The sequence below is a fragment of the Typopeltis vanoorti genome, chromosome 8 (genome assembly GCF_054136105.1).
Source record: "Typopeltis vanoorti isolate ZY-2024b chromosome 8, IOZ_Tvanoo_1.0, whole genome shotgun sequence".
Lineage (NCBI taxonomy): Eukaryota > Metazoa > Arthropoda > Arachnida > Uropygi > Thelyphonidae > Typopeltis > Typopeltis vanoorti.
In genome coordinates, this window is record NC_143556.1 from 12,459,981 (window position 1) to 12,474,286 (window position 14,306).

General features: G+C 34.2%; 1 protein-coding gene across 1 annotated transcript in view; it reads right to left on the reverse strand.

Annotated features, from left to right (window-relative positions):
* Positions 1–2,322: 2,322 nt before the first annotated feature.
* crb (cell polarity complex component crumbs) overlaps positions 2,323–14,306 on the reverse strand; it is a 439,435-nt gene continuing 427,451 nt past the window's right edge. The window contains exon 22 of the mRNA XM_090397137.1: positions 2,323–4,768. Within this exon, the coding sequence (XP_090253263.1) occupies positions 4,544–4,768 (225 nt within the window). The 3' untranslated portion in view covers positions 2,323–4,543. The remainder of the gene's footprint in view (positions 4,769–14,306) is intronic.

Consider the following 14,306-nt stretch of genomic DNA (forward strand, 5'->3'; position numbering starts at 1 on the left):
AAAATCATTTTGCCGTGTACAGTTTTTTTCTTGCTTGCAGCATATTGAAAGAACTGTTTTGGATTCTCTTTTGCTTGCAAAGCTAGTTTCCTTTCATAATCCGCTTTTGCTTTTTTTACCACACTCGTTATCTTTCTGGCATGCACTTTATACCGTTCGTGTGCCTGCAGGTCACCCCTTTCTTTAAATTCCCTCCACAGTTGTTTCTTTTTTTACAGCTCAAGCTTAATGGTGTTATTCATCCATTTAACCCCTACTTGTTTTAGTATTTGGACCCTAGGTATACAATCAGCCATTACCTCCTGTAAATGCTCCTTGACCACGTCCCATGCTCTATCGATGTCCAGCCCTTGCAGTTGTACATGACATGGCACTGATCCAAGCAATCTCCTAAGCTTGTCATACTTGCCAGCACGGTAATTCTACATATACCCTGTCTTAATCGAAAATTCCACACCTTTAGCCACCTCCCAGGTCAAGACCTTATGATCACTCTCACCAATAGGTGGCAACATGGTCATATTCATTACAGTCAAATTCTCAGATGCTATTACCAGGTCAAGCACTCTCACACCCCTAGTATTTTCAATTACATGCTGTCTCAGATAGTTATCCCTTAATAATTGAATAAAATCCTTTTCCTTCCTCACATGTGTCCTCTCCTCCTTCCAATCAATGTTAACATAGTTGAAATACCCCATAATAATTACCCTCCTTCCACTCATTTCATCAATTTCCCTATGCATACTATTTCCACCATCTATTCCATCACCTGGTCTATAGCAGCACCCAACTGTAGATTTTATTCTGCCAGTCTCAATCTCACACCAAATAGCCTCAAATGAGCTCCTTTCACTATCCTGCGATACAACTTCAATTCTCCTTGGCTGCAGTTCATCAGCTATCATCAATAATACCCCTCCCTCCATTTTATTCTCTCTGTCCCTCCTAAACACACTATAACCTACACATTCTATCCCACTAACTATATCTTCTTCCGTCAGCCATGTTTCACTAATGCCAGTAACCTGTGGCCAGGAAGAGCCAATCAAGGCCAAAAATTCTTCCTTCTTGTTCCTAATACTCCTGGCATTAGTATACATGAAATGCAGTGATCCCTTAGTCCCACCCCTATATCGATACGTTATTCTAAATGACCCATTCCCATTTTTTGTCCTTAGTGCTGGCTCGGGTACATTATATACATTCTTACACTCATCTGTCTCACTGATGTCTGCATATCCATTCCCCCCCCTCCTTGGTAGTTCTAGTTTCCCTGGTTTTGCACATCCATTTTCACTTCATTCAGCAACACTCTTTCCAGTCTCCGCACACCAAGTCCATTCAAATGCAGGCCATCCATCTTGTATAAGTCCTTTCGCCCTTCAAACTCATTCCACACCACACCGTCTGCATAACCTACGCATAATGTCATTTGCGATTATGGCCCTCCTCCTAAACTCCTCTCTGTCATACCGCGGCAAGACTAACCATTCTAACTCTGTCACTCTTTTCTTTCGCTACCTTTAACAATACTTTCAAGTCCTCTCTCATAAAAAATTTATCACCTTTCAATTCATTCGTACCTGCCACAATTATTAATTCTTTCACCCTCTGTTTTTGCACTCTAATACTCTCACTTACATCCTTAAATTTTGCACCCGGTAAGTACGATTTAGTTACACTGCTATCTATCACCCCTCTTAATAATGAGTCACCATACAACACTCTTTCCTTCATTTCAGAAACTCTCTCATTCTTGCACTGTTTTTTTATGTTAGCCGAATCACTCTGGAAAGAGTTTTGCAGGTGCTCTAATTGCCGCTGCGCATTTTGTATCACTGCACGTAACCTAGCGATCTCAATCATTTAGTGATTTGACTAATTTCTCTTTTATTCCACATAAATTTATTCAGTTGACTTCCTATCGTACCAGCTTTGTTGATTCTGTTGTCTATTTCCATATTTAATTTACGATCTTCACTAAAAACAGTGCCGAAGTAGATGAAATTTTACTTGTTGTATAGGTTCTCGATTCACAATGCAGTTAATATTTTCAATGTTTCTGCCTATTTTCATTGTCTGTCTTTTTTATGCTGACCTTCATACCATTTTATATTCCTGCAATTAAAATCTCCACCAGGATTACCTTTTTTTATGCACAACTAATTTGTCTAAACATTTCACAATCAGTATTAATAAATTTAAAACCTTTATATATTATAACTATAAAGAATTTCAAAATCCTGTGTGGGCTATGACTGCTTATTCATGGCTACAAGCATTGGCAAACAACCTAATTAGAAAGTTTCTCTTAATACATCAGTTATAAAAACACTTTTATTTTCTTAAAATATTACACAACAAATACAGATCTCTTTCAAAGTAGAACAGTTAACAGAAAATTATTTTCATTACAAAGGCAATACTGGAATGTTTAGTATGGACGGAAAACTATCACAACCTGTGCATAGGAGGGGGAAAAAAGAGCATATTTACTATCAGATGCTGGTATATTTTACAGTGGTTAGATTTTTAAGTAACAACCTGAGGACTATAAAACTTATTTACACCATAAAAGAAAAAATGGAAGGCATAAATGGAGGGTTAAACATTTTAGATTACCAAGAATATTTCACATATCAAGAATGTTGTTGATTTTGGTTAATGCCAATATTTTTTTTAATGTGATTTAATTTAACATCAAGAACTAAAGCTTGCAATTTTGGTGCAATGGTAAAATACAACATAAAAATTATCATCAGAAAAGCTCTCACCTACAAGTGTAAACAACATTCTCAAAATTTTCTTATCTTTCAGATAACTGCACAGTACTCTTTACAATAATAATGCAGTGAATTCTTTGTTTTTCTCACAACACTTCATTGTAATAATAACAGAAAATAAAAATACTAAATTAAAGGAATAAAAAGAAAAATTCTCTGCTTATTCAAGATAGTAGTACTTATGTCTTATTGAGATTATTTAATTGGAAGGAGATTGCTAAGTGAAGATAAACTGTACAAATATGTATCTACAGGTAATACATAATTTCAACATGATGGAACTAATAAATAAAACTTTGTGAAGAATTAAAATGGGATGAATCAAGTTAAATAAAATGAGATGAGAACATAAAATTTAAGAAATATGCAAGTCTACATGAATAATTGGAAAAGCATCTGACATTTTTTTTCCTCTTCATTTATTTTGATATGGAATTGTTAGGTTGTGTATTAATTTCACTATTAATTTCGATATGCTGGTTATTTAAATATGCAAGTAGAGAATGCTGGAGTGACAAAAATGTTTTAGAATTACAAGTATTTGCTTAATTAAACTCATAAATATATAATTTTACAGCTCCTATAAACTATTATATAAATATTCATATTATTGATAATATTTTAATATTTGTTTATTACTATTATTATTATTTTGGAAACTGTTAATTGCTAAAAAAACAAAAATTAATTTTTTTTATATAATAATACATTTGTTTCACATTGAGAGTAACATAAATGCCATTTTTGTAAAATATACAGAATTCAGGCACATAATTACCCGAAAAGATTACTATTTACAATCCTGTGAAATATACAATATTTATGGTAACTGGAATTACTGTCGTTATTACTACCACAACTATTATTGTATTATGCTATAAACAACAGTAAATAGACTTAAAACATTAGCTCAAAATTATAGCTAACTGTTCTAATTTTCTTAGGCACAACCAAATGTTATTAATATTGCTATCAAAGACTGGAAATAAAAATGAATGGCAAGTCAATACTTTAAATAATTATAATAAAAATTACAGGATATGTGTGTTCATGTGTCATATACAATAGCTGTCAGTTGTTACAACTTTCAGCAGTACATAGATAAAAAATATAACCTATAATCAGATGAGTAACTCAAGATATTTACAACAGACAACACATAAAAGTCACGGGGTAAAGAGAAAGTTCTCTTTCAGCAAAAAATGCTTCAATATCAACAAATATATCACTATTCACTTGTTTGAAGGCAATGTTTAGAGCATACTGATTTTCTCTTGTGTAAAATTACAATACATGGCAGGTTTCATTTAATCACTAAAAAGATGCTAATCAATACAAACACTTGGAAAATATCAATAAATGTTACACATTAAAAATATAGTTGCTATGTGTGAGTGCAGTTAAAAGTAATATAAATAAAATAAGTGAGGTAAAAACAAATTGTCTTTCCTTTATTTTCACATAATGAAAAGGTCAAACTTAGGATGTTATGTGGATAATCATGTCTGAAAACTGAAGGCATTTAAAAAGTATGGAATTTGTGTTTTCGAACCACAAATTATTGAATTCTTACTAACTTTGATGCAGTTCAATTGATAACTGAGTTCACTGGACGGTAATCTAATGTACTGTCAACTTTTACAAATTATGTTGTTCACCTTTTAATGATTATTTGTGGCAGTTTTCTTCGTGTTTATGAGTCCCCGAAAAATTTTTTCGTTATGCATAATATAAAAATATAAAATTTGTATTTGCATTTAAATCAGCCTTTCTTCTGGTGGTGGCTTCATGACATGATTCATTTCCACACGTGAACCAAACATTTCTTGTCTACTTGGACTGTATGTTCCTCTGGTGGCACGTTTCTTTTTAGCAATGCGCAAGAAAATTATGGCACCAATCAAAAGGCACAAGATTAGGATGCATACAACAGGTATGACTATCATAACAATTAAGTTTTCATCTGGACCAAATGCAGTAATCTACAGGAGGAAGAAATAATATATATATACTGATTATTTATTTTTAAAAGAATTTGTAGAAAAAATTATTTTAGTTACATCTGTTAAACATGCATGCGTTTCCCTATTATAGCCATTTTAAAATTAAAGTTGAAATATAATAAATTTAGTTTAATCCTTTACCCAAGTGTAGCACACTTGGGTAAAGGATTAAACTAAATTTATTATAGTCTAACCAAGTGGAAAATAAACTTCCAACATCTTTCTCTAAATCCAGAGTAAATTAATAATAAGGTGGTACACCTTTTGGCAACTCGTATAAGTAAATATGACCCCTCCATTGCTTCTGCCTTTGTATCAATACTCTGGGTCTGCCTTCCACTGACGAGACCTCAATAAAGGTCAAAACTGGTCTGGGTAGTGGCCCTTCCCTTAATGCATAGCATTATACATGTCTGCAAGGAGATGTGCTTTGCATTATGGGAGATACTGAGACAAGGAGTGATGAGAGCTTGGTCCACCTTTGCTACAAGTTGCCTCAGTCCTGAACTACTTCAAGTGTAAACTTTGTTTGCCTACACTTAGGTAAAGGATTAAACTAAATTTATTATAGTCTAACCAAGTGGAAAATAAACTTCCAGAAAAGTTGAAATAGTAATATCATGTAAGACAATCTAAAACACCTTTCAGGAAAAGCATATTTTGTTCACATGAATTATAGGACTTCAATGAGTTTAGAAAAGAAAATTATTATTATTATTATCATCATTGTTATTTTAATTTACTCATAAGAATTTGATCCTTGTGGTCATTCCGAAATTGGTAATTTTATTGGTCTCAGAGAATAATGGCAACGCTGAAATGAACCTTGAAATGTAAAGATAAGGAAGTCATTTTTCCTCTTTACAAGGCCTTGATAAGACCCCACTTGAACTATTGCACGTAGGTCTGGTCTCCTGGTTTCTGTGGTAATTCTGATACAGTGGAAAGAGTGCAAAGGAGAGTATCAAAAATGATATCAGGATTGTAGAATACAAATTATGAATTTGTAAGCTGCAGAGACACTAGCAAACAGGAGAAAGAGGGGAAATGACAGGAGGGCATCCATGAAGTTGAGAATGAATGCTGTCAAGAAGGGGGGTTAGGGGTAGATTTTTCTCTCATTGAGTAGTGTGTGCAAATGGCATAAATGAATTCAAGAACAGGTATGACAGCTGGTGTGAATAGTATGCCCCCCCTTGCTGAGTTTCTGACTCCCTAGAGGTATGTCTCTCTTAATAAGAATAAGATAAATAAATGAAACTAGTTTTGCTGCATATACTTGTGGTTTCTTCTAGGTTAGGATTAGAATGAACAAAAAATTACAATAAAGGGCTAACATAAACCATAACATCACTAAAATACAATAACATGTAGGAATGTTTATAATAAGTTAAAAAGAGAAAATGTGAAGTGTGGAAGCTGGCACAGCTCAGCTATTGTTCAATGATATGAGCACAATAGTTAGCTGAAAAGCTAAAGTTTGATGTGTGAAAAGATCTAATGAGCAATTTCCAAATATCACATAGGATTATTCCTTGGTTTTTATTGAATGTGCCTCGTGAGGAGATGACCATAGTAGATTATTTCATGCTGATGGCAGCGAAGTTGTTCTCTATGTAAGGCAATGGAGTGTTCATCCCATTCAATGTTATGACTGATGTGTATGTGTATGTGTGAGAGAGAGAGAGAGAGAGAGAGAGAGAGAGAAATGAAAAGCTAGGCCTGAGCTGTCTCCTCAAATGTTACTGATGTCTCCAATATGATCTGCCTGAATTTCAAACTTCCTGATGCCTGTCCTATGTAAGGAAGGCAGCAAGAACATAGAATATTATAAACCCAGGATGTTTGCTGAAGGGACTGTGGTCTTTAGATGCATGTAATAAACCTCATAGAGTCAAAATGGGCTTGAAAGTCACTCTAAGATTTGAGGAGGCTGGCAATCTTCAGAGAAGGTCTACCAATATAAGGAATGAAACAGACGTTCTGTAGAGAATGTCGGGATTTTGTTGTGGAGCAGGAGTAGCGAATGTAATTCTTCCTTCAGTTTGGCTTCATCTCTTGTAACAGAGAATGTTCTTCTCTTGAGCATATGTATATTACCTAGTTTTTTTGTGATATATTGTAAAATCTTGCATGATAAGTTAAATGAGTTAACTTTATTGGACTTGGTTTTACAGGGGTTTCAAACATATGTATATATAATGTAAAATGTGAAATTAAAAGTTAAATAATATTTTATTTCTTGTAAAGTGCAAAAAATAATTCCTGTTGAATGTTGTATGAAACACAAAAGAGAAGGGATTAAACAAGATTAGAAAGGTTAATCAGCAAAAGTAAAAGTTTCCAAGGTCTTGCGAACAAAATTAAGCAGCCACATTAGAGTCGTCCAAAATGAGAGAGGTGAAGTGACGTCATCATGCAAAGGGGCAATCACAAAAACTTCAGTAATGAAACAAAGGATTAGAAAGATATTTAAGAGGACTGAGAGGGGACAGAGCTCTCTCTGGTTTTTGTTTTTGTCCTTTATCCTGCTTGGAGCATCCAGTTCCAATGTGAGGGGATGAGGCCATTCCTGTGGGGTTCCTGCTTCAATGCACGGAAGAATAGGGAGAAGGCTACTACCCAAGGATGTGATGGAGAGATCAACAGTTAATTCCTAGCAACCCGATGGAAGATCGTAGCGGTTGTGTCAATGGGATATCTCCCCAATCTCATTGGACTGTTTCCAGGACGAGACCCTCCACATAGATGCAAGTTCTTCCAGGAAAAGACCAAGTGACCAACCAGCGAGGGTAGAGACAGCCTTCTTCATAGGAAATTTGAAGAAAGGATATCGTCTGCAACCCTAGCTTAGAGCACCGTAATTGTCTATGGAGCACCCAAGCGGCTATAGTATCCAAAAGAAAAAAACACATAGGCCAGAAATCTGGACTGAAATGTTATTCATGTGACTGGATTGTGAATGTAAAAGGTACTGTGAGTAGGTACTCTTTGTTAATGTTTTATTTTCTTAGGTGTAAGTATTAGCATGAGTGATATTTGTGCTTGCAGAAAGGAGTTGGTGTGAACTTGAGTTTAGAGCTGTAGGTATGCAAGTGTAAAGTGTTATAAATATGTGCAAAGAGTGGAAGGAACTAAACTAAATAAAAATTAAGGGGAAGATTGCTCCTACGTTGTAAAATTGTTGAGCAACATCCCAAGATTATGTGGAAACTATGTATTTTAACCAATAATTGTATGTTTGGCCAATTCAGCACAGTTTGGTAAAGAGAAGTAGGTTCCTCCTCATGAATGTATTACTTGTATCCTCTAACTAGTTAGAAATAAACTTGTTTTATTTGATTAAAAACTTTAATTTGCAAATTGGACATATTAGTAACCTTAAAGCCTGCTTTGTACAGCGGGAACTAGGGACAGAGTTACGAAAGGATAAAAAAAGGGTCATGTGGAAAGTAGGATTAGTTAAAGTAAAGTAATAAGGAATTATATTAATAGTCCATTATTGAATTTTCAATGGCTCATTCTAGGACCTAATTGAGAGTAATTACATACGAGTGATTGACCCAACACTTGCAATCCAAGTATACAAAATCTGAGAATAACACATAACAATAACACTTGCGGGATATTTATAACAAACGAAAGTATATAACAATATGGTGCAAAGATTATAAATGCAGGAAACAACCTGTATGAGTGGGCTTATTTTTTTCCTTTTCTTTTTTTTTAAATGCGGGCCCATAAGAGAGGTTGGTTGATCAACCTATAGTACATTAGTACTTTATATGGGTAATGCCATAAATGCAAAGAGAGAAGTTTCCTTTGGCTTATTTTGAAATCAAAACATCTAGGAAAGGTAATTTTCCTTCCCTTTCAAGTTCCGAAATGAATTTTATTTTATGGCAGTAGGAGTTGATATATAAAAGAAAATCGTGCAGCTCGGTAACACTGTATTCCAGACAAAAAGGATGTCATCTACATATCTCCACCATATCAAAGGCTTTTTATTTGAAGATGTGAAGAAATGTGTTCCATGAATAAGTCAACATATGGAGGAGACAAAGGACTTCCCATTGTAAGCCAGATAGCTGTTTGTAAATTTTCCCATTCCATCTGAAATAATTGGAATTGAGACAATGCCTAAAAAGTTGAGCAGAGTCAGGAGAGAACAGATCATCTATAAGTTTCATAGTTTGTCCACCAGAATATTGGTAAACAAATACACAATATCTAGACTTGCTAGAATATCTGATGGCATGATAATTTTAACTTATTGATAGTTCATGTAATTTTTTGTTCATCCTAATCCAAACCCAGAAGAAGCCACAAGTATATGCAGTGAAACTAATCAGTTTCATTTAATTGTATTAATAATAAACCGAATAATGTTCCTATCTTATAATTTGATTTTACTGGTCAAAAATCTACATATTCATCATAGATCCACTGCTGTTTATAAATATGTAATAACATTACATATTATGTATTTGGAGACTGTAAAATAACTTCATTTGTTTTATGGTTTCACAGTGAATAACCAGTCGTTTTTTTCAGGAATTTCAATTTTTCTGCAGTATGAATTTTATTCTCATCTTTAATTTTTATGATTCATGTTGGACTTCTATATAACAAAGTTGGTTTCTTCTGTCTGCTTTCAGTATATTTTTAAACAAAAATTTGATATTTTTGTTTAAAATATAAAATTTGCATCTATCTAAAAGTACTTATATCATATAAATTTCCTGATATATACCCTCAAGAGTGTACAGGCTACTATGACCATGCTACATGATTAATGTTACATTATTACTAGTCTCCTATCAACAATTTCCCTCAAAAATAGTCAACTACTTGTTAGAACTCCAATATAACAAATCTTTCTTTTTTCATTCTGTTTAAATGACCATACCACATTAGTTTAGCCCTACTCACACATTCTTCAATGTCAAGTTCCTTTTTAATATCTCCATTTTTAATATTTTCAGGTTACTATTTTTTCTCCCCCCCCCCAGAACTCTCATATCTCTGGTTTTTAATCTTTGATGAAGTGCTTTATTTCTAACTTAACTCTAAGATCCATAACTTATTTAATTTGCCACTTTCACTTGAAATACTGATAAAATATCCTTTACTTATGAAACATTTCACCCGTGTAAAATGTTTTGTTCTTTAGGTTCTCCATTGACAATGCAGCTAAAGTTTTTGATCATTTTTCAATAAAAAGTGATGTTTTTTTTGCCTAATTTGTTATATATGTTGTTCTGTTTAGTCAAAGAACCAGGGGACTTACAACAATGTGTTGGGGAGTATAACAACATCTCCATAATCCAAAGAAATAATTCTGATATCTATGATTCTAATATCAGATTTATACCACTTTGTTTCATAATGCAACCCATATAGATGATGAATAAGTAGAGAAGATCAGCAATAACAAGACAAAGACAATAAAAATAGGCAGAAACAATGAAAATATCAACTGCATTGTGAATGGAGTTATAGAACAAGTAAAACATTTCAGCTACTTAGGCATGATTTTTAGTGAAGATAGTAAATTAAATATGGAAATAGACAACAGAATTAACAAAGCTGGTAAGGTAAGAAGTCAAGTGAATAAATTTATATGGAATAAGAAAGAAATTAGTCAAAACACTCAATTAGCTGTATACAAGACAGTGTTCAAACCAATTTTCACTTATCACTCTGAGAGTCCTGAGAAAGATTAGAGGGGTGAACAGATGGCATTAGTGACAATGTCATATTAAAAACAAGGGTATTAGGAAAGAACAACATTGTTAGCATCCAGTAATTTGTGTCAGCAGAGCTAATCTCAGATGGTATTGTCATTTAAACCAAGTGTTCTCTGCCAGGCTGGCAGGAAAAAGATCCAGAGGAAGACCAAGATATAGGTGGATTGATAAGGTACAAAGTGCCTTAGACGATAGAAATATAAGATCTGATAATGTTGAAATCTTGACAGGTAACAGATTGATTTGGAGGAAAACTGTAGATAGGAAGTTGGTAATGGTGAAAGTTTTTCGTGCTCCTGTACATCCCTTGAGGGTACATATATCAGGAATTTGATAGTGATAAGTAGAGATAGATGTAACACAAGAGTGCACACTAACTTTACATCAAACCATCTTCTTACATTTGCTTCAATTCTAACAGCTAACTTACAATTTCAATATAGATTATGTATTGCTTTCTATAATATTCCATTTACTCCATATAACTGTAGTATTCTAAAAAGCTTCTTTTCACTGAACCTTGTCCTATGTCTTTTCCAGATATACACAACTTAAGTACAAATCCTTGTTATATTCTCATGATTTTTCAACTATTTATTGTAAAGTGAACATCTGATATTGTTTACCTGTTTCAGTCCAAACAGGTAACCTGGTTGGCCTGAAATCCAGCCACGTTCTTCTTCAAGTTTGACTTCTATAATTTTTCATCATCATCAAATTCCTGATATATACCGTCTAGGGATGTACAAGATATGATAGTAACACATGAAAAATTTATATAATTACTAACTTCCTATATACAATTTTACTCCATATCAGTCTTGTTACCTGTCAAGACTCCAACATTATCAGATCTTATATTTCTATCTTCTAAGGCACTTTTTACTGTATCAATCCACCTATATATTGGTTTTCTTCTGGGTCTTTTTCCTGCACACCTGGCAGAGAACACTAGTTTTGCTAATCTTTTCTCTCCCATTCTGTTTAAGTGACCATACCACATGAGATTAGCTCTGCTAACGGATTCCTGGATGCTGACAATGGCAAATTCTTTCCTAATATCATTGCTTTTAATATGATATTGCCATTGATGCCATCTGTTCACGCCTCTAAACTTTCTCAAGACTCTCATATCTGTGGTCTCTAGACTTTGGTCAAGTGTTTTACTTCTGACTCAGCTCTCAGGTTCATAAGTTAAAATTGGTTTGAACACTGTGTTGTAAACAGCTAATTTAGTCTTTCGACTAATTTCTCCATTATTCTATATGAATTTATTCAGTTGACTTCCCACTGTACCAGCTTTGTTGATTCTGTTGTCTATTTCCATATTTAATTTACCATCTTCACTAAAAATCATGCCTAAGTAGCTGGAATGTTTTACTTGTTCTATAGATTCTCGATTCACAATGCAGTGGCATTTTCAATATTTCTGCCTATTTATAAAGTCAGTCTTTTTAATGCTGACCTTCATACCATATCTATTACAACAATTATTCACTTTAGTCAGGGAATCACGCAGACTTGTACTGGATTTATTTAGAAGTATAACATCATCAGCATAAACAAAAGAGCTAAGATTAACATCTACAATTTTGATATCATAATGTGATCTATATATATAATGAATAACAGTGCATAAGGTGCATCCTTGTACATTAATAAAACATTCTCTGACTAAATTGAATAGTTGTTGTAATAGATATGGTATGAAGGTCAGTAATAAAAAGACAAAGACAATGAAATAAACCGAGGTGCTTAAGGGTCAAAGCTATATAACTGAGAGGAGACCTCCACATAGCCTTTAAAGGAATGCGGAGAACTGACCAGGGCTTCTGACCTAATTTCCAATCCTCACCTTCTCGTGGTGCACCCTGTTGAGTATCTACTGGGATACTGAACAAACGAGGATGGGCTGGCAATTTGGGATTTAGCTGACCAAATTGTATTCTTATTGGTTAAACCAAAATAAAAAATGATGCTACAACATGACAAAATTTCACGCTGGCTGGGGTGTTGCCCAGTTAAACAAGGAACTCCGTTGTTTTCGCCAGGGAACTAGGGTGAACAGCGAAAAGTCAGCTACTGCAACAAATCTGAAAACAAACCCCAACTCAACATCACTAGAGTTAAAGATCGGTACTATCAATGTAAGAAGCCTGAATGGCAAAGAAATGGAGCTAACTGAAGAATTAGATAAGTACCAGATCGACATAATAGGGGTGACTGAAACAAAAAAGACAAAAACTGGTGAGATCTTTCTGAGCAATAAAAACAAAATGTTATATTCAGGCAATGACAATCAAGGAAAAGAAGGAGTAGCCATAGTATTTAACACAAAATACGAGGCTAATCTTCTTGAATGGCAGTCAGTCTCAAGTAGAGTAATGTGGGCAAATATGAGAATGGGAACTGCACAATGAGAATTATTTGTGTCTATGGTCCCACAGAAGGTTCTACTAAGATAGAAGTGGAGGAATTTTTTGAGGCTTTAGAAAAAGCAACTGACACAACGAAAAAGGAAAAGTTGGTCCTTGTTGGGGATCTAAATAGCAGAGTAGGAAATGATTGCGAGACATACAAAAATATTTTGGGAAAATTTGGAGAAAAGAGCAAAGCTAATAATAATGGCAAATATCTGTTAGATTTCTGCTCAGGACATGGACTGGTTATTACTAACACCATGTTCCAACATAAAAATGTGCACAAATTCACATGGAGAGAAGAGACTAGGAATAAGAAAAGTCTCATTGACTATGTTATTGTCGATAGTGATGTTTTCTCCCTGGTGCAGAACACCAGAGTATACAGAGGATTTGAAATTGGAAGTGATCACTATTTAGTCTTGAGCAGGATAAAATTGAATTTCATATTGAAAAGAATAACATGTAAGAAAGTTTTAAAGAGAATAAAAGTTGAGCAGCTCTCAGATGTGAACTATAGACTAAAATACACAAAGATTATTGAAGAAAAAATGAAAGAGTTTGAGAACAGGAATCAAACCTTGGAGATTCAGTGGCAAACTCTGAAGAAAACATTGATTGATTCTGCCAGAGAGGCATGTGGTGAGGTTGTCTGCAAGAATAAAAAAAATCAGAACTCCCTGGTGGACACAGGAAGTTAAAGAGGCAGTGAAGGAAAAGAAGAAAGCATATTAAAAGTTCCTGTCAAATAAGTCAGCTTGTGCTCTTAGAGAATAGAGACAAATGCAAGAATTCTAAACACTGTGTAAAACTGGCTAAACAAAAGTCACGGGAGGACTTTGGCAAAAATATAGAAAATAAATATCAAGAAGATGGCAAAATATTCTGGAGGTTGTTGAAGAAGCTTAGGAATGGAGGAAAGAGTGCTGTAAAAGGAGTTAGAGATGATAAAGGTGACATGAAAACGGGAGAAAAAGATATCCTTGAGGTATGGAGTAATTACTTTGAAAAACTGCTAAATGAAATAAGTAGTGATGACAGCACAGTGGTAAAAAACACTGACCAGGCATGCAGCCAGGAATACATATCCATACTTGAAGTAGAAAAAGCCATCAAAGGCTTGAAATGTGGAAAGGCAGCAGGAGTAGATGATATTCGACCAGAAATGCTGAAGTATGGTGGTATAAGAGTCTTACAGTGGCTGCAGTGCATAGTTCAGAAAGCCTGGACAGAGGGGCGAATTCCCGATGCATGGAGTAGAGCTCTCATAGTACCTATATATAAAAAGGGAAATAAAACTGAATGTGAGAATTACAGAAGTATTTCCCTACTGAGTGTTCCTGGCAA